At 36.8% G+C, this 22,530-nt stretch overlaps 1 protein-coding gene across 1 annotated transcript in view; it reads left to right on the top strand.

The window, feature by feature from the left end:
- Positions 1-6,622: 6,622 nt before the first annotated feature.
- LOC150078150 (uncharacterized) overlaps positions 6,623-22,530 on the top strand; it is a 71,879-nt gene continuing 55,971 nt past the window's right edge. The window contains exons 1-3 of the mRNA XM_090385073.1: positions 6,623-6,690; positions 7,726-7,840; positions 14,232-14,416. Of these exons, the coding sequence (XP_090241199.1) occupies positions 6,652-6,690; positions 7,726-7,840; positions 14,232-14,416 (339 nt within the window). The 5' untranslated portion in view covers positions 6,623-6,651. The remainder of the gene's footprint in view (positions 6,691-7,725; positions 7,841-14,231; positions 14,417-22,530) is intronic.

The following is a 22,530-nucleotide window of genomic DNA, read 5'->3' as shown; positions in this document are numbered from 1 at the left end:
TAATATTAGTCATATAGTGCAAGGAAGCCACAGGCTTTTGCTGCACTGGAAAAAAATATATAAATATTAAAAATAAATAATTAAAGAAATAAATAAAATAACAATAATTAAAAATAATGAAATTAAATAAAAAAGAATAATAATAATCAACAATAAATAAAAGAATAAAATAAATCAAAAAATAATAAAAGTTGCTACCTACAATAACTACCTATATTAATATAGGTAGTTATTCAGTTGACTTTGAACTTCTTCAAACTGTTAGCTTCAACTAATTGCAGAGGCAACTTGTTCCAGTAATGAGCAACTCACTGGCTAAAAGGAAACTTCTTGCCATCCAGCCTAACCCTAAATCTCTTTTCTCTTTCCCCATAATATTAATTTATGGGCCCAGTTCTGAAATCCCTTATAATACTGAAAATTTCACTCTCATCCATTTTACTCTCCTCTTTCAGAGCCTTATAGACCTCAATCAGGTCCACTCTAAGGTCCATGGTTGCCAAGCTCTGTAGTCTGCATATTTGAATTGCAATTTTGCCAATTCTTACCATGCGAGTTGCACATTTTTTGATCCTTTTAGGAAGCCAAATGTCTTTTTTTTTTTTTTTTAAAATAAGGTCACATTTGTAATACTGGACACAGTATTCCAAGTGTGGCGTTACAATTGCCTTATGCAGCGGGATTATGACTTCCATATCTTTACAGGCTATTGTTTGATAAATCATCAATAGGACACCATTGGTTTTCTTACAAACATATTTGTAGAAATTCCAATTGGCAGTTTAGCTCAGTGAAATGAATTATTGATGCATGATCCTGCCAATGTCAAAAAACACAATCAATTTTCTCCTGAAATTTGAGATGACCTGGTCCTGCTAACTTGAATATGTGACAATTTCTAGATTAAATAATGTAATGAACACTCTTATACACATGAACAGTTCAAAGTTCATGTGTATAAGAGTGTTCATTACATTATTTCATTTTCAGTCCATTGAAGACATTCAGAAAAAAAAAAAGATGACTGAAGTGTTAAAAGGGTTTACAGAAGATGACTTCCAGAAATGTTCTTGTGCTTGGAAGAAACATATGGAACAGTATGTGCAAGCTCAAAGCAATTATTTTGAAAGGTACAAAACTTGTACCCTTCAAAATACCTTATAACTGTATAACTTGTAAGGTACAAAATATTTCATTATATTTATTTTATTGCAACATTCTCGTTATTTAATATCCATACTTTGCATATCACTGGTTTCCCTTGCCTTGTTATCTGGCAATGGCTATTATTTTCCAGAGTGAGGAAAGTTGTTTGCCTTTACTGAATAATAGATATTTCCATTTGAAACAGCTTATAAAATAATGCCTGTGTTAAATTTTGCAGTCAGCCATGGATTAAAATTCTTATTAAAATGGATTTGAAATGGTCCCCTTTTATTATTATACTAGGATATTTCCTTATTTAAAAAATGCAAAAATTTAAATTTCTGAGATTGCTAATCTTTATATATATACACATTTCCAAATACAGTATATATATATTTTTCCTGCTTTTATAGGGTTGTCAGGTTTTCCTAAAAAAAAAAAAATATTTTAATTGTACTTATTTTAACATTTTGCCCTTTTTAACAGTTGTTTATCCTGTTTTACATACTGAAGGAACTCTTTACATGTAAAAGAGAAATTCATTGCAATCTGCAACTCTGCTGCGATTAATTCTCGGTGACTTCTGTTTCTGAAATCTGTCCACTTCGATTTCATTAACGAAAACATCCTTTCCACTACAGCATTTGAGTCAGGAATACTTAACAAATATCCTACTATTCTACTGATATTGGGTATATTTTCTTATATTTTCAAACCACTTGTGTACATCACTTCCTGTACACCTAACACTTGCCAGCAACTTCAACCTATTCTCACAAAACTCTTCATACAACTCGTCCAGATTTACATGTCCTTGGAGTTGAAAAATATCAATTACTATTTCAAAATCTTGATACTTAATTTCTTCTGTTTCCAGAGAAAAGTTTATTAACTTAGAACACTTATTTTTCTCACTGAAGTCATAGTTTTTTTTCTAGGTATTGCAATAGATTTGAATAAAAATCACAACATTCATCAAAAATCTTTTTCTGTTTGCATTGGGGTAACTTTTTCAAAAATTGCTTTGCATAATTTCCGAAGTATCGATCCTGGATTCTTTGATTGTATGAATCCATAATACTCAAGTCACTTTTCTCAAGAATTTTAGTAGTAAAATCTAGCAATTCTCCAACGTTGACAAAAAAGTTAAAAACCACTTGCAGTTTTATTTCAGAATCTTCATCTTCACTTTGAAATAATCTGGAGAAAAATTTGGGGCAATCATCAATACTTTGGAAATAGCTGTTAATAGCAGGCCAGTTTTGAAGTAATCTTTTGACAGCTGGTGTCAAGGCAACCATCTCATTGGTGCATGCCATACCAATTCAGACCACTCAAAAACACAAAGTCAAAAAATGATTCTAAGTTTTTCCTTCTTTTAGCTGATACAAAAAAAATTGTAAGTTTTCAGTATAATGTTTTCTATATCTACTTCAAAACTGTCACAAGCATATTTCATGGCATTATGCAATATATGGTTAGCACATGTGAACATGTAAGGGCGGCACCTAGAATGTTTGTTCAACTCCGCCTTGTATCTCTGTGAAGAACAGTATCACTACAAATGGGCCAGATATGTGTGTGATGTAGGTTTGTGTGTATTATGTGTGTTCTGTTATTAAGTTCTGGTCTCTTCGCTCTACCCAGTAGCATCAATCACCTGGACAGATGATTCTGGGTACTCATCCACACCACGGGAAGGTGGGCCAGTCCCAGCAAAACCCGTACTGTCTCAAGAGAGACTCTGACCCACCTAGTGTTGTCAGGTGGACCAGATTCCTCTGGGGGTCCCATTCAGAGGGAGGAGGAAAAAGAAAGAAGAGAGGAAAAAATAGAGGAAAAAAAGAAGGGGAAAAAAAAAAAAACACAGTCACCCATGGTGCAGTTAGGAAAAAAAAAAATCAAGAAATAATAATAATAAAAATAACAATGAAATAAATGCACTAAATGGGAACTCAAGGCAGAGTGCGTGAAGAATAAATAAGAAAAAAAATAATAATTTAATAAAATAAAATATTAAAATAAATAAATGAAATGAAAATAAATGAATAAATAAACTAGCTGCACTAGAGTGGGAATTCCAGGCAGTTGGTTGTGTTAGCACGTGGAAAAAAAAAAAATAAATAAAAATATATATATGTATATATGGTTAGCGCTACAATATCAGCCTTACTTGCCCTTAACAACTGAAAAACAGTGATATTTTTCAAAATTTACATTTGCATTATCAGCACTGTGTGCAGAAATATATTTTGGGTTAAGGTGAAAAGCCTGAAGCTTTTCTAACAATGTTTGAGATATAGAAATAGTTGTTTCATCAGCCCTTTCAACAACACCTAATAATTTATTTTCTATACCTTTAGTAGGATCAAAATATCTAATGCATATGGGAAAAAGCTTTCTGTTGCCCTTGGCTTAAGTATCTGTAGCAATACAAAAGAACTGACTGCATTTAGTTGGATCATTAAGAATGTCCACAAAGTCATCTACACTTTTAGGAGCTAGAACATTTTTAACTAACAGTTCTGATTTTGTTCTTCCACAACACAATTTTGTTGCAGTATCAGAATCATGGAATAAGGATGATGCCAGTTTGTTACCACTGTCCAAACTATTATAACTATGATTATGTTTCACATTGTGGTATATTAACCCTAGTTCACATGCTGTCACACTGTTGTATTTTGGTTTTTTAAAACTAACAAAATAGCTTGATAACTTGTTTACATCCACATTTCCCTTTTCTTTTTGCTAATGCCCTTTGTATTGTGCATGCTGCTTAAAGTCGACTGATAGAACCATGACTGATAGAAAAATTCATGTTGCACAATTTGCAGTAGGCACAATCCTCTGAAGAAGCTGGAGCTACCCACGCAAAAGTTTCTTCCCACTTCTTTAAGTAGACGCTTATACTGCAATTTCTTTTTTTTTTTCTTGGGAGGAGTGCTGGGGGAACTAATGGACTGTGATTCTTTACTCATTCTATCAAAAATTATTCAATGGCAATCTGAAAATAAAAAAAATTTAATAGTAAAAGTTGCACAAATATCAAATATTGTCTGTCAGCTTAACAATGTATTTCAAACGTGGAGAAAATTAAATTAGCATTTTAGCATTAGCAACTCCGTAGCCGAGTGGGCAGGAGCGGGAGTGCAGTAGCACACGCTCTTTGAGTAGACCGGGGTTCAAGCCCCTGACTGCTGAATACGGTCGATCTGCCAACCCGCACTGGACCAGCGTGGCAGATTACGGTCCATTTCCCTCAGCATGAATTGTTGAGGAGGCTTCCATCCTGCAGTGGGATGATAATGGCTGCACTTCACTTCACTTCATTAGTAGAGGCATTTGATGCAAGAAAGCAAGCTTATGCAGTATCAGCCAAAAAAAAAAAAAAAAAAAAAACCCACTTCCACTTCATCCCTCTGTTCGTTCAAAATACCTGTCCAGCTGAGCCTTAAACTTATTTAGACTATCAACCTCCACCACAAGGGATGGAAGTCTGTTCCACCAACCAACCACCCGCTGGCTAAAGGCAAATTTCCGCACGTCTATCCCACATCTCTCTTTCCTCAATTTGAATTTATGCCCTCTCAGGTGATTTTTCTGAGCTAGAGGAAGAATCCCATCAGCATTGAGCATGCTTAAACCATTCAAGGCTTTATACACCTCTATCAGATGACCTCGCTGGTGCCTAGTCTCCAGACACTGTAATTTGCAAAACTTAAGCCTTTCTTCGTAAGAGCACCCCTTTGTTCCATTCACTAATCTTGTTGCCCTTCTCTGTACTCGTTCCAGCAGCTCTACATCCTTCTTGAAATGAGGCCTCCAGACCTGTATACAGTACTCTAGGTGTGGCCTGACCATCGCCTTATACAATGGAATAATCACCTCCTTATCCCTGCTGGAAAAATTCCTGTATATCATTGACAATACTCCATGAGCTACTCTTGCAGCCCGTCTGCACTGCTCAGAGAACTTCATATCTGCCTGCACAACCACCCCCAAGTCCCTTTCATTCTCTACCACTGTCAGTGTAGTACCACAGAGTTGATACGTTGCTCTGGGGTTGCTGTTTCCCATGTGTAGTACTTTACATTTGTCAATGTTAAACTTCATTTGCCACCTCTCAGCCCATCTGCTCAACCTTTCCAGATCCTGTTGCAGCAGCATAGTGTCAGTAGTGTCCTTGACGACCCTGCCAACCTTTGTATCGTCTGCAAACTTGGACATTAAGCCCGATATACCATCATCAATATCATTTATAAATACAGAAAACAATAATGGACCCAACACTGAGCCCTGAGGAACTCCACTAATAACATCAGTCCACGATGAGCAGTGTCCATTGATTACCACTCTCTGTTAGTTATTAACAGTATATAATAATTTGTTAATCTTATCTCATCAACAAATAATTCAAAGCCCACGTCTCTCCTAGGATCTTGCTCTCAATTTGAGAAAGAAAGAACTGTTAAGAAGAAATAATGTGTACAAGTGTTTTTATATTTAATAATAGTGCACAATGTACATTAAATTTCTATAAAGTTCAATATTCCTTACTATAACTTATTAACAACTTCACATTTCAACATGTTTATTAACAACTTTACATTTCAACATGTGATAAACTACATTGCATCCTTCTCCCACACGATGGACAATGAAAGTGTCCTTCCTTCTTCCGCCTTTCTCATGGTAGGCAACTGTTGAAAAAACCTTGTTGCTAACAGTTTTTGAATAGTTGCACTGTCATCTGATGGTTGTGTTAGCAACCAACTTTTAACTGTATTTACCGGGACGTTTAAAACATGATTTTCATCGTAAAAAGAAAAAAAAAGGAAGACACCTACTTACAGGCAAATTAAAAACGTAAACAGTAAAATCAACCAAAAAAACGTAAAGCTTACAGGAAAAATAGGACTTGGCAACCCTATGCTATTATTATATTGCAGCCTCATAAATGCTGCATGCTCAATACTCTTCCCTTTATGTTGCGGCACAAGTGTGTCAAGTTAACCCTAGGGGCTCACATCTGGTGAGTATGGGCTTGGCACACCCAAGGTCCTGAGCTGGATATCATCATTCTTCTCTTTCTTGGTGATTCCTTTTTACTTCTCTCTCTCTCTCTCTCTCTCTCTCTCTCTCTCTCTCTCTCTCTTCTCTCTCTCTCTCTCTCTCTCTCTCTCTCTCTCACAGGGTAACCCAGGAATTTTTTTTTGGCTGGTGCAGCATAATGCTTCCTTGCACCATATGGCTAATAATAATAATAATAAAGAAATCTACCAATATGAATTAGTTTTCTGTTTGTTTTTAATGAAACACAATCTTTATAGATGTTGAGATGCAAAAAAATTATGCTGTTATTTTGTTTAATCTTGATTATATAATTTGTTATTGTATAGCTATTAATTGTAACAGAAATAACAATAAAATGAGATTGAATTATTTACCTGAATTATGATCAAGAGATCTCATTTAGAAGATTCCAATAAAAATCATCCTAAAATGGTTACTGAAGCAGAGAGAATGGTGAAGAAGCTTGTGGTAAAGTAGAATAATAATTATAATTTTATTATTATTATTTTGAATATTTGTTTATTTGCAAGAGGAAATACAGTGATATACAGATGTTTTACAATATACATTCCCTGAAACAGCATTCAAGCCAGAGGGACATATATTAACCCCAGGGACTCACATCTGGTGAGTATGGACATGGCATACCCAGGGTCCTGAGCTGGATATCATCATTCTTCTCTTTCTTGGTGATTCCTTTCTCTTCTGACTCTTGTTTTCTCTCTCTCTCTCTCTTAGGATAACTCGGAAATTTTTTCTTGCTGGTGTAGCATAAGCCTCGGCTTCCTTGCACCATATGCCTAATAATAATAATAATAATAATAATAATAATATCAGAGAAATTGATAATAAATTACATTTTTTTTTTGTAAAACATTTTTTTTACAAAAAACGTACAAAAATATCACCTTTTGCATCCTTAACGGATGATATCTGCTATGCTCTACAACATCACATACCTTTGCTCCTGGCAGATACCTTGGTCCTATTCCTCCTATCCTTGCACTGTATATTTCCCATTTCCTTGACAGTAGTCACCAACAGTAACTGACTCCCGAGGGATCAGCACATTCTACATTGGGAATTGCTACTGTGTTACCTGATGCACAAGTGTAAGTTCCAGCATTCAGTTGGGCTGCTGAGAGCTTGATGAGCCCCCCATTTCAGTTCCTTCATTGGCATCCACCCTCTTCTTTAGCTTCTTATAAACACCTATCAGAATACTGAATTTGTCTAATTTCTTCATACTCTTTGCACTGAACACACACACACACACCACATCCTTGGCTGTATCATGTACCATTCTTCAGTTCTCCCCAAGCCATAGCACTCCTGCTACTTTGAGCCTGTTGCTTTGCTGTTCTAGTCTGAAGCATAATTTCCCTTTATATTATATTGAGGATATGCTGCATTTTATTTAAATTTTACATCCTATCCATGTTTTTTTTAAATCGTAATTAAGGCTTTCAGTTTTAAAACTAATTGTAAATTTCTGAAATGTAGGATTCTCAAAAAGAAATTCAGAATCTTAAAGTAGACTTAAAACGAACACAGACCACACTGGATATGATGAATTCTGAAAAGGAAAGAATTTTATATGAACTTCGTGAAATTGAAGGTAACTAATTTGAAAACTTTTTTCTTAGGAACATTTTAGAAGTTTAAAATTTTCTGTGGTTCTCGAAACAATAATAACACTACTACTTTATGGATATCATTAGGATTTGGAGCATGCATGCATGGAAATAATGCCTTAATTCAGACTCAGCTAGGTCACAGCTCTCAGGCATTATTACCCACACGTTATCAGTACAGTAAAGGGACAATATATATCATTGTATCGAAATTTTGTTCTAATGAATATTGCTTAAAATTATTTCAAAAGAACATCATAAAATAAATTCTTCTGCTCTTCTAAATTTCTACTTTTGATATGTAAGAAGTAGTAATTTCTGTTTTTTTTCCCCTTAAATATTGACTTTAAAATCAATAATAAATAAATAAATTGACAGAATCTTATACAGTAGACTCTCGAAATAACGGAACGTTTCAGCTAACGGCACATTGAGATCAGATGTTTACGTACAACGAAGAGTGCAGTGCCCAAAAAAGAAAACATCAAGTCATGTGATTACAGTATTTATTTACGTTCACCATCTTGAAAGTGAATTCTGTATTGTTATTATGGATTATACCACTGTTTTACATTTATTTTAAATTAAAACCCCTCACTATGGCTCCTAAACCTTATACAGAGAAGAAAAGAACAGCTCAGTGAAAAACTCGATATAATAAAGAAAATAAAACGGGGCATAAGTAGGAGTGTATTGATGGCAGAATATAACATTGGATCATCAACATGTTTATGATTTTTATGTGTAGTTAATAAAATTTCATTCTTAATCTCTGTTTTTTATTTAATCTTATTATTTCTGCATTAAATATATTAAAAATCAAACTTTCTAGATAACCAAAAAATCGAAATAACGGCACCTTGAATCCCTGATGGTGCCGTTATTCTGAAAGTCTACTGTACTACAAAAGAAAAAATATTTTGTATAGAGAGTATCATTGAAGGCATATTTTGTTTATAAGAAATAACACACATTCAGAAATAAAATACAGTTGATCAACTTATTGTATCTACATTAATATGGGAATTGAACTTTAGTGCAGTCAAAAATATATAAGTTCAGCTTGCACCAATTCTGATACTTTTTATGGTGGTCAAGAGAACCTTTACACAAATGCAAGTGAAAGAGCTTGAAATCACAGAAACACAAGGCATTTTTTGTTACTCTCCCAGTTTGCTTTTCATACTTTTTCTTCGAGATGAGCACGTTTTGGAATTAAAAACAGAATAAAAAATGTAACAAGCACAAAAATTCAAAATTGTGCATTTTTTGTGAAATATTGATGGAATGCTGTACTGGCTGCATGTCCTATGGCATGAACCAATATAATGCTACAAAATCATCTGATTAATGGGCTCTCTAGATAATGACTGCAGGAAGGAGAATGAGCTGATGTAAAAATTAAAAACCTCTGATTAAAGAGAAGTTAATGTTCACTAATTTAGGCAACATTATTCATTTGAAAGTTTGAATTTTGATTCAGAGTGGCCAACAAATGGAAATGGTTGACGAAGGAAGAAAAAAAATTTAAAATTTTAGTGTCATTACAAAAAAATAAAATAAAATAAAATACATAAGCCATTGTCAGTTAGTTGAAAAGTAAGTTGAACAACAATATTTGGGCAGTACATTATTTTAATTTTTGATTTTACAGTTTTAACTTCAAAATTATAAATTTCCTTATTGAAATTATTAAATTAAGTTAGGAGGAATGTCTTTTCCATTCACGTGTTTTGTGGCTAGTAAGATTTAAACTGCATAGTAAATGATATGGCCTTAATTGTTCACAGCAGAACAAACTTTGGCCTCACAATGAGTTTTCATGGTATTGCACCAAAATCTGCCATTTATTTAAAACATGAGACACTTGCAAACAATCTTATGGGAACCTATTTCAGGACTTACTGGTCTCTCATCAAGTAGCAATGATGTTAAAAGCAAAGAGACCACACTTTTTTAAAGTTATCAGCCTTAATCACTTCAGGGTTAAATAGGGAGGCAACACTATAGGTCGATGTATTTATGGTTAAACAATTATAATTTCCTTCTTTAAAGGTTTAATGTTGTAAAAACATAGATTGGAAATATTTTAAAGACCAAAGAGAATATTTATAAAATCTGGAAAGAAAATGGAAATTCTACTTCGAAAAAAGAAACAAAGCTGATTCTGCAGACAGATTGTACTATGTACTTTCTTCTACAAAACTCCTTTATTTTCACATTAACAAACACATCTTTATAAGGGATGCTTCAGGCAGTCCTCAACTAGATCTGCTAATCAGAGATTCCACTGCATATGTATTTCTGATTATGTATTTAATAAGTGAAGTAAATGTCTGCATGCATAATTTTGAAATTTTGTCCATTAATGGAGACCGGCAGAATTACTTAACAAGTACAGGTCACTGTTCAACAAAAGCCGAGAATTAGGGTTGAATTTGAAAGTGTCTGCAATTCTGCCCAGACACGATAGGAGGGAGTATATGATGAGAGCCTTGTCGAACAATTCGGCCCTGGAAAGATTGTGCAAGGCTCAAGGGGTAGAATTTTTTTCAGCCTGGACTGTACTTGTTAACAGGAGAGATTGCTTCTACAGGGATGGGATACACTTAAATAGAAAGGGTGCAAGAATATTTGCTGATGCTATCGAGGCAGTGTTAGGTGGGTCGGAAAACTGCTAGCTTGGGGGGACACAAAGACCAATAGATTGACAGTAGCCACTGGCAGAGGTGAAAGAGATTCTTGCACTGCTTCTATTAGAATGAGCAGAAGCCTGAAAAACAAGATGCATGATATTTCAGAGACTGCTGGGAGCCATGCGGTACAAGTAAACACATGGGTTGTGTTAGGGTAGCTAAGAATAGAAACAGGTGCAGGTATACTTGCGTGTACACCAATGCTAGGAGTTTAGTAAATAAATTTGATGAATTTGAGGTATTGCTCAAAACATCAAAGGCAGATATTGTTGGGATATCAGAGACGTGGTGTCACACAGATATAAGGTACGCAGAACTGGAATTTGGGGAGTACAACGTCTACAGAAAGGATAGACAGGATAGGAAGGGGGGAGGGGTTATGCTATTAGTTAAGAAACACATAAAAACCAAGGAAGTTAAGCCAGTCGACATCGTTGGACAGTGCAGTGTTGAGTCAGTTTGGTGTGACATAAGCATTGGGAGATCAAAATTGAGAGTAGGAGTTTGCTACAGGCCTAATGACTCTGATGAGTATAATAAGAAACTGTACAGGGAAATAGAGTGGGCCAGTAAATCAGAGTCTTATAATGGGAGATTTTAATTTCCCAGATATTGACTGGAATTTGGGGGCTGGTCACTCACACACTAGCAGGGCTTTTGTGGATTTATTGGATGATTGTTTTCTACATCAGCATGTTCGGGAGGCAACTAGAGGGAGTAATACTCTTGATTTGATTATCAGCAGTGATTCTTCATGCATTAAGAATCTGCAGATAAATGAACCACTAGGTGGCAGTGATCACAGTGTGCTGAAGTGGGATTTACTCAAAGAGGTAACTACCATTAGGGGTAAAGGGAAGGGTTATTGCTTCCATAAAGGCGACTACGATGGACTGAGACAGTATTTAAATTCTATACAGTGGGGCCAACTGATGATGTTACTAACAGCAAACTCAAAATGGGAAGCATTCAAAGAACTTATCTTGGAAGCTACTAGGCTTTACATACCAACTAAGAAATATTGTTCAAGGTTTAGGCCAAAATGGATGTCAGATGAACTAATGAGGCATATGGCAGAGAAGAAAAATGCATGGGATACTTACAAATTAACACATGACACAGAAGCCTATGATAGATACAAGTTGATATGCAACCAAGTTACAAAGGAGGTTAGGCAGGCGAAGGCAGATTACGAGAAATCCTTGGCAAGGGATGCAAAGAAAAACAGCAAAGAGTTCTTTACTTATGTAAACTCTAGAAGGAAGGGGATGAATCAGATTGGTCCACTTGATATTGATGGGTCAACTGTTGGTGATCCTGCTCAGGTAGCTAACAAACTAAATGAATATTTTGCATCGACATTCACACACGAGGAGTTATTCAGCGAGGGGAATGCCAGAGGTGTATTCAACTCTAGCAGTAAGCTACAGAATCTTGAAATAACTGGGAGTAAAGTGGAGGAGAAACTGTTGAAGATAAACACAAGAAAGGCACCCGGGGTGGACAGGATCTATCCAGTTATATTAAAGGAGGCAGCAAAGGAAGTAAGCAAACCCTTAGCCATAATTATGAGAGCTTCCTTGGACTCAGGGGAGGTACCCATAGACTGGAAATGTGTAAACGTGACCCCAATTCAAAAAGGAGGATCAAAGGCGGACACAAGTAATTATAGACCTGTGAGCTTAACTTCTGTTCCAGGAAAATTAATGGAGGCACTGGTTAAAGAAGCACTGCAGGATCATTTAGACAAGACTTCAGTTATAGCTCGGAACACAGCATGGTTTTGTTAAGGGGAAGTCTTGCCTGACCAATTTGATTGGATACTATGATGCAGTCAAAAAGAACTGGATGCAGGGAATAGCTTTGATATTATATACTTGGATCTTAGAAAGGCTTTTGATACTGTTGCACATGAAAGACTGCTGCACAAATTGGAGCAGTGTGGCATTGGAGGCAAATTGCTGCTATGGATAAAGGGGTGGTTGAGGGAGAGAAGACAGAGAGTGGTAATCAATGGACACTGCTCATCGTGGACTAATGTTATTAGTGGAGTCCCTCAGGGCTCAGTGTTGGGTCCATTATTGTTTTCTGTATTTATAAATGATATTGATGATGGTATATCAAGCTTAATGTCCAAGTTTGCAGACGATACAAAGGTTGGCAGGGTTGTCAAGGACACTACTGACACTATGCTGCTGCAACAGGATCTGGAAAGGTTGAGCAGATGGGCTGAGAGGTGGCAAATGAAGTTTAACATTGACAAATGTAAAGTACTACACATGGGAAACAGCAACCCCAGAGCAACGTATCAACTCTGTGGTACTACACTGACAGTGGTAGAGAATGAAAGGGACTTGGGGGTGGTTGTGCAGGCAGATATGAAGTTCTCTGAGCAGTGCAGACGGGCTGCAAGAGTAGCTCATGGAGTATTGTCAATGATATACAGGAATTTTTCCAGCAGGGATAAGGAGGTGATTATTCCCTTGTATACGGCAATGGTCAGGCCACACCTAGAGTACTGTATACAGGTCTGGAAGCCTCATTTCAAGAAGGATGTAGAGCTGCTGGAACGAGTACAGAGAAGGGCAACAAGATTAGTGAATGGAACAAAGAGGTGCTCTTACGAAGAAAGGCTTAAGTTTTGCAAATTACAGTGTCTGGAGACTAGGCACCAGCGAGGTGATCTGATAGAGGTGTATAAAGCCTTGAATGGTTTGAGCATGCTCAATGCTGATGGGATTCTTCCTCTAGCTCAGAATAATCACCTGAGAGGGCATAAATTCAAATTGAGGAAAGACAGATGTAGGATAGACGTGCGGAAATTTGTCTTTAGCCAGCGGGTGGTTGGTTGGTGGAACAGACTTCCATCCCTTGTAGTGGAGGTTGATAGCCTAAATAAGTTTAAGGCTCAGCTGGACAGGTATTTTGAACGAACAGAGGGGTGAAGTGGAAGTGGGTTTTTTTTTTTTTTTTTTAGGCTGATGCTGCATAAGCTTGCTTTCTTGCATCAAATGCCTATGCTAATGCTAAAGGCTTTATATACATGAAAATGGAAGCAACTAATAATTTCATATTTATATTTTATGTTTATGTCTCTTATTTCTTTTGTTTTTCGTTTTTTAAATAACATATCTAAATTACAAACAATTTTAAATATTTCAAATTTTCAAATATTCAGAAAATACAAAAAAAAGTAGAAAGTAAAAAGTCTAACATTGGCATATTTCAGTGCTTGAACTTCAGAGAAAAAAAAAAAGAAAAGAAAAAGTTAGTTGTCAGGTCCCCCACCACTACTGTTAAATTCAGATTGATAGAAGATGCCCTTTGGTACTTTAATTGCTTGCCCATGGTGCACTGGGCTAATATTCTCACTGGCTGAACAACAGTTTGACTATATAGTTTGTACCTGGAATGCTATTCTGCTTCTAATGCAACTTTACTAATATTTTTCAGTTACACTTTTGGCATGATTAAGTTGTTCAGTGTTTTTCTAATTTTGTCAGAAATTATCTGTCTGAGTAACATTTTGTTGAGAGTTATGACTTCTTTCCCTCACCTCCCTCCCTAGCTGTACTTATCATTACAATATTCACTTAAAAATTTTAGGATATCCTTTGTAAGTAGTATAGTTTGTTTTGAAATATATTATTAAAAAATCCATTTTCCATATCATTTGTAGTTTCCAGTAAAAACCAGAAGAGTGCATGTTTAGATGAGATAGTAGGACTAAAGAAAGAAAAGGATGAATTGGAAGAAAGGGTGATTGAACTTGAAAAATCATTAACAAATGCAATGCATAGTGAGGATATGTTACAGAATCAAGTATCTGAATTGACGGTTCAAGTTGAAAATCTTAAACAAGAGGTAAAGTCATTTTTACCCACAATTAAATATAAATGTTCGATATACCTTTTTAATTTACCAAAATTTTTTAAAGTAGTAGTAATTTTTTTAATAACGTATGAACAATAAAAATCCATTACCTTATTTTTAAGCTAATAGTAACCAAACATTTACTTTTAAAGAAATAGTGTTTGGTTAGTTTTCAACTTTATGTGCTGTTCTGGTATTAAGATCAGTCTACTTCCCAAAAGAGAGTTTTTTTTTTTTTTTTTTTTTTTTAATAAAAAGAGCTTGCCACCCATACAGCTATTTTGCTACTCAGTGTCAGCCCTTCAATATAGCATGGAAGGTCATTGAATCCTAACTTTCATCACTTTCCTGCTAAGCATTTCTTAAACTCTAAAATGTGCGAATAACATGCCTTGAATTGCCATATTATAATTTTTTTAGTGTGTCGGTAATGAACATTGAGGCATGCACATGGTTTTAGTGATGCAAGCTAATAACAACTCAGGAAGATTACTGGTTACTGACAACCAGTTGATAGGAAAGACATGATGTTACATTATCAATCTGAATACCTAGCCTCACTTTTGCTTTCTGACTTCCCGCTATAAAGATTTAAATTGATAATAGGACAATGGCCTCTGTAATGGGATATAGTAATTGTAAAGCCAGCAAATCATTCATTTTCTGCCCAATCTTTACATCAAAAACATGGTACATCATTGAAATTCCATGTATAATACTGAATACAAAGGACAGCAAAAGTTTACCTTTTGCTGTAACAGTCAAATGTCAAGATCAAACATTCATTTGCATAGATCAGAATAAGCTGATCTTTGGACATTGTCTGTTACTCTGTCTTGATGTTGAACTGTGGCTAGCATCAAAATTCAAATTACAGGTATCAAAGATATCACAAAGGCTAATACAATTTGCAGTGTTGTGTATAAAGAAGTTTTCAACAGTTTATCCTCAGGGTAAGAAACAGGTTAATGTAAAATTTTACTTTTTCAGTTTATCTTTTAATTGTTATTTGATTTACTCCTACTAAATACAAAATTTGTTGAATTTATTTTGAATCAAGATTCAAAATACATTCATTACATTGATTGTTTTAAAGTCTGAGGTTGGATGGCAAAGAGAGCAAGGAATGGATTCTCCTTATATATTGAATTTCAGTGTACAAGTTGAAATTCAAAAGTTAGTTCATATAATTTATTTAATATATGAACTTCTGTTTAAACTATCATTGGGAGGAGTGTCATTTGTCATTTGAGTGAGCTTCCATCCCAAGTTGGCACCCGGGTTTTCACCCATATGCGACTTGGTTCTCATTCGTATTTCTTCTTTTACCAGTCTAGGTTATTTCAAGAAAAAACACAAGACCAACTGGTCAACTCAATTCAAACAAACAAAAACAATTAATTTATCTGCAATTTCAACCATTTGGCCTCGTGGCAGGGACAGGCTTATCGCACCCCACACCACGAGGAGGTAGTTTGCTACTACTAGCTGGGCATCACCCTACTTCTTACATAAGCGACTCTTTAGCAAATTCTAAAAAGTAACTGTTACAATCATTAAACAATTCCTTTAAATTGTAATCAATCAGTAAGAGCAAGCCTCCCTCACTCCAGTCTTGCTCTAATGTTCTCGTACAATAGACACTCCAGCACCATGTGGAGGACAGTCTCTGGCTCTCTGCAAACACATAGCTCCATCAGGGACAGCCCCATCCGAAACAACCTCGACTTCAGACCATGTCCAGTGAGAACAGCACAAGCCGCAAGCCAAAACTGGAGCCTAGAACGTTGTTCTCAGCTCACAACATGAACCGAAGGCATAAAGGTGTACAGATGAAGACTCTTCTCAGAATTGGTCCACTGCAATTGCTAGATGGCCTCCAATTCATCAGTGACCCGCTTTCGTTCAGATGGTAAGTCAAGCATTGCAGCAGCCTGCCCCTCCGGGCATGACTCAATGCCAAAAATCTGTCTAGAGATTCCTCTCTTAAGGGTAAACCACAAAGAATACTGTGCCACCACTAACTCAGCTGGCATCTTCCCAGCAAGGATGCACAACGCGTCGGTAGCCACAGTCCTGCAGGCTCTGGTGATTCCCAGAAGAGCAAAACTTTGAGCAGAAGACAAAATCCTTCGTATATGTGAATGTTCAATTGACCCTCCCCAAGCTCCAGCTGCGTAAGTCAAGATCGGGATAAAGATGTTATCATAAAGGAGGTGGAGAGCCCCCCCCCCATTTGTGCCTCAATCTACGTGAGTCACTCCTGGAGCTTGGCATACAACTGTTTCACTTTGTCTCTTATATAAATAGCATGCATTATGAGGATTTTTCTCACCACTCTAAGAGAAAAATCTCCAGAGCAGCAAACCGGTGGTCTGGTCCAACTGAGGCGTCCCCTCAGAAGAACGGCAATGGATTTTTCCTCAGAAACTTGCAGCTTATGCAGACCTGCCCAGTCTAACAATTGAGTCAGAGAAGCATTGGGAGGAGGGGGGGAAATGGCCAAAGGAGGTTCTCCTGTGAATCAAAGCTGTATTGTATGTACTGAGTGTTGTATGTATGCAGACCTGATGGTAGCGAGACAGTGCCACAGGAAATGCCTTTGTGTATCCTAGGTGCAGAGGAGTGGGAATTAAGTGGAAGTATAACATTTGACTTCTTGATGAAAACTGTCATTGCCCTGGAAGGAATTAAATCAAGGGAATCATCGAGCACTCAACTGCCTACCTTAATGTTAGAGTCTATACCCTTGTGCATCTGGCTGCATGAAGGGATCACTGTGAGCAGAATGCACTGGTCCTGCAAGGGGTAGCTGTTCTTCATGACTCCATTGTCAGACATTTTTTAAACTCTCTTTGGTTTTATTTTAACGTTTTGGACTGACTGATTTGTTAAAAAATGTAAATATCAAATGAGAAGTGTTTAGAGAGATGATCACAGAGGCTGTTGCATACCTCCATCAGATAATCTCCTGAACCTCTCTGTGCATAACAAAATTTGTTATCTGAAATGGGGAAGTAAGTTTAACATGTGGATTCATGGTATTAATTCTTTTAGCCAGTGAGTTGTTAATTACTGGAATAAGTTAAGATTGATAATTTGGAAAATTCAAACATCAGCTAGATCAATACCTATATGGGGGAGTGAAGCACCTCTTTATTTTTGCTGGAGTTGCAAAAGCTTAGGACTATATTTGAATTAAAGATAAGAAATAAAACTTTTGGGAATTAGAAAATGGATATTAAACTTCAAGAGTTTTATGAAACACAAACCTTATTTAATGATAAAAAATATTTTCAAAACATGACTTTTAGTAAACTCTTATAAAACACCATTTGGGAAAAGAAACTGAAAATTTCAGTAGTACTTTTTCACTGAAAACATAATACAATAGAACCCAGATAAGAAGTTTTCCAAGGGACTGGAGGTTTAGAATTTCTTATGGGGGGGGAATTTCTGAGAAGGGAAAATGGCCAAAGGTTATGAAATAATAACTACACAAATAAATATGAAAAGATACAAATAGCATTAGCATTACTAGAGGCATTTGATGCAAGAAAGCAAGCTTATGCAGCATCAGCCAAAAAAAAAAAAAAACCACTTCCACTTCATCCCTCTGTTCATTCCAAATACCTGTCCAGCTGAGCCTTCAACTTATTTAGGCTATCAACTTCCATGACAAGGGATGGAAGTCTCTTCCACCAACGAACCACCCGCTGGCTAAAGGCAAATTTCCGCATGTCTATCTTACACCTGTCTTTCCTCAATTTGAATTTATGCCCTCTCAGGTGATTATTCTGAGCAAGAGGAAGAATCTCATCGGCATTGAGCATGCTCAAACCATTCAAGGCTTTATACACCTCTATCAGATCACCTCGCTGGTGCCTAGTCTCCAGACACTGTAATTTGCAAAACTTAAGCCTTTCTTCATAAGAGCACCCCTTTGTTCCATTCACTAATCTTGTTGCCCTTCTCTGTACTCGTTCCAGCAGCTCTACATCCTTCTTGAAATGAGGCCTCCAGACCTGTATACAGTACTCAAGGTGTGGCCTGACCATTGCTTTATACAAGGGAATAATCACCTCCTTATCCCTTCTAGAAAAATTCCTATATATCATTGACAATACACCATGAGCTACTCTTGCAGCCCGTCTGCACTGCTCAGAGAACTTCATATCTGCCTGCACAACCACCCCCAGGTCCCTTTCATTCTCTACCACTGTCAGTGTAGTACCACAGAGTTGATACGTTGCTCTGGGGTTGCTGTTTCCCATATGTAATACTTTACGTTTATCAATGTTAAACCTCATTTGCCACCTTTCAGCCCATTTGATCAACCTTTCCAGATCCTGTTGCAGCAGCATAGTGTCAGTAGTGTCCTTGACAACCCTGCCAACCTTCGTATCATCTGCAAACTTGGACATTAAGCTTGATATACCATCATCAATATCATTTATAAACACAGAAAACAATAATGGACCCAACACTGAACCCCGAGGGACTCCACTAATAACATTAGTCCACGATGAGCAGTGTCCATTGATTACCACTCTCTGTCTTCTCTCCCTCAACCACCCCTTTATCCATAGTAGCAATTTGCCTCCAATGCCACACTGCTCCAATTTGTGCAGCAGTCTTTCATGTGCAACAGTATCAAAAGCCTTTCTAAGATCCAAGTATATATATCAAAGTTATTCCCTGCATCCAGTTCTTTTGTTACTGCATCATAGTATCCAATCAAATTGGTCAGGCAAGACTTCCCCTTAACCAAACCATGCTGTGTCCGAGCTATAACTGAAGTCTTGCCTGGATGATCCTGCAGTGCTTCTTTAACCAGTGCCTCCATTAATTTTCCTGGAACAGAAGTTAAACTCACAGGTCTATAATTACTTGTGTCAACCTTTGATCCTCCTTTGTGAATTGGGGTCACATTTGCAAATCTCCAGTCTGTGGGTACCTCCCCTGAGTCCAAGGAAGCTCTCATAATTATGGCTAAGGGTTTGCTTACTTCCTTTGCTGCCTCCTTTAATATAACTGGATAGATCCCATCCACCCCAGGTGCCTTTCTTGTGTTTATCTTCAACAATTTCTCCTCCACTTTACTCTCAGTTATTACAAGATTCTTTAGCTTACTGCCAGAGTTGAATACACCTCTGGCATTCCTCTCCCTGATTAACTCCTCATGTGTGAATGTCAATGCAAAATATTCATTTAGTTTGTTAGCTACCTGAGCAGGATCATCAACAGTCAACCCATTGATATCAAGTGGATCAATCTGATTCATCCCCTTCCTTCTAGAGTTTACATAAGTAAAGAACTCTTTGCATCCCTTGCTAAAGATTTCTCGTAATCTGCCTTTGCCTGCCTAACCTCCTTTGTAACTTGATTAAAGAACAACTTGTATCTATCATAGGCTTCTGTGTCATGTGTTAATTTGTATGTATCCCATGCATTTTTCTTCTCTGCCATATGTCTCATTAGTTCATCTGACATTCATTTAGGCCTAAACCTTGAACAATATTTCTTAGTTGGTATGTAAAGCCTAGTAGCTTCCAAGATAAGTTCTTTGAATGCTTCCCATTTTGAATTTGCTGTTAGTAACATCATCAGTTGGTCCCACTGTATAGAATTTAAATACTGTCTCAGTCCATCGTAGTCGCCTTTACGAAAGCAATAACTCTTCCCTTTACCCCTAATGGTAGTTACCTCTTTGTGTAAATCCCACTTCAGCACACTGTGATCACTGCCACCTAGTGGTTCATTTATCTGCAGATTCTTAATGCATGAAGAATCACTACTGATAATCAAATCAAGAGTATTACTCCCTCTAGTTGCCTCCCGAACATGCTGATGTAGAAAACAATCATCCAATAAATCCACAAAAGCTTTGCTAGTTTGTGAGTGACCAGCCCCCAAATTCCAGTCAATATCTGGGAAATTAAAATCCCCCATTATAAGACTCTCTGATTTACTGGCCCACTCTATTTCCCTGTACAGTTTCTTATTATGCTCATCGGAGTCATTAGGTCTATAGCACACTCCTACTCTCAATTTTGATCTCCCAATGCTTATGTCACACCAAACTGATTCGACACTGCACTGTCCAGCGATATCAACTGGCTTCACTTCCTTGGATTTTATGTGTTTCTTAACTAATAGCATAACTCCTCCTCCCTTCCTATCCTGTCTATCCTTTCTGTAGACGTTGAACTCCCCAAATTCCAGTTCTGCGTACCTTATATCTGTGTGACACCACGTCTCTGATATCCCAACAATATCTGCCTTTGATGTTTTGAGCAATATCTCAAATTCATCAAATTTATTTACTAAACTCCCAGCACTGGTGTACATGCAAGTATACATGCACCTGTTTCTATTCTTAGCTACCCTAACACAACCCATGTGTTTACTTGTACTGCAATGACTCCCAGCAGTCTCCGAAATATCCTGCATCTTGTTTTTCAGGCTTCTGTTCATTCCAATAGAAGCAGTGCAAGAATTTCTTTCACCTCTGCCAGTGGCTACTGTTAATCTATTAGTCTTTGTCTCCCCCCAAGCTAGCAGTTTTCCGACCCACCTAACACTGCCTTGATAGCATCAGAAAATATTCTTGCACCCTTTCTATTTAAGTGTATCCCATCCCTGTAGAAGCAGTCTCTCCTGTTAACAAGTACAGTCCAGGCTGAAAAAAAATTCTACCCCTTGAGCCTTGCACAATCTTTCCAGGGCTGAATTGATTGACAAGGCTCTCATCATATACTCCCTCCTATCGTGTCTGGACAGAATTGCAGACACTTTCAATTTCAACCCTACATCACGCCTTTTTTTCAACAGTGACCTGTACTTGTTTAGTAATTCTTCCCCTCTCCTACTCTTGATATCATTAGTCCCAACGTGTACAACTATATCACCTTTTGTGCCCTTAAAAGATGATATTTGCTCTACAACATCATCAACCTTTGCCCCTGGCAGACATACCCTGGTCCCGTTCCACCTATCCTTTTTACAAAGCATGTTCCCCGTTTCCCTGACAATAGAGTCACCAACAAATACTAGTTCCTGTGGGACCAGCGCATTCTGCTTTGGGGGTTGCCGCTGTGTTGCAAGATGAACAAGTGCAAACTCTGGCGTTGATGGGCCCCTCAATTTAGTTCCTTCGAGGGCATCCACACTGTCCTTCAAGCTCTCATATAGGCCCATGACAACGCTGAGTTGTTGTCTGATTTCGATACACTCCTTGCATTCTGCACACACAAAGACATCCCTCATGGCAATATCATGTCCCGTACGTGAATGCTCTACAAGCATCATGCAATCAGTGGATTTTAAAAGGCTCTGATTCAGAAGGCAACTGTCCCCCCTCAGTTCTCCTCTGAGCCACAGCACTTCCATTAGCTTGAGCCTTTTGCTTTGCTGCTCTGGTCTGAGTCATGATTTCTATTAATTTCAATAAAATTTCAATTTCAGTTCAAAATTATAACCCTAAACTTGTATCCCAACACAGTTATAACGGTATATATATTTTTCAGTGTCAAGTATTAATTAATTACGAGTTCCCTTTATATAACTTCCATATCAGTTATGTATTAATTAATTACGTTACATTTGTAATCTAAGTCGTTATATGTATTTAGTTAAAAGTACAATTTAATTGACAACGAAGTTCAACAAGTTTAATAGATTCTACCGATCAACTGACAATATTATAACCTATACTATACTAATGCTATCTAGTTCGGTATATAACGTATCGTATGACAAAGGCGGCAATTACGAACGGTAAATCTACGGACACTTGAGTATTAATTAACTTTTAAATCTCGCTGTCTCAATACATAAGTTAAAGATGATTTTAAGTATTATTTCAGAATTTATAAACATTTTACTCTGCCTATGAGAAACATTTTTATACTGAGCGATTTCTAATCACTTAACATTTTGTTCATTAAAGTCATTACCAAGTTTGAATTTGAAGTTTGAAGTTTGAACTCCAAAGGAGTACATCCTTCCGACTATAATCCTTCAAATTAGAAAAATATAATATAATTAGTATAATTATATTATATTTTTATAATATATGTAATTATACTAATTGTGTAATTAGG

This window comes from Mastigoproctus giganteus, chromosome 11, assembly GCF_048544385.1.
Source record: "Mastigoproctus giganteus isolate SK-2022 chromosome 11, ASM4854438v1, whole genome shotgun sequence".
Taxonomy (NCBI): domain Eukaryota; kingdom Metazoa; phylum Arthropoda; class Arachnida; order Uropygi; family Thelyphonidae; genus Mastigoproctus; species Mastigoproctus giganteus.
Note: the sequence above shows the minus strand (reverse complement) of the source record. Positions and strands in the feature narration are given on the sequence as shown.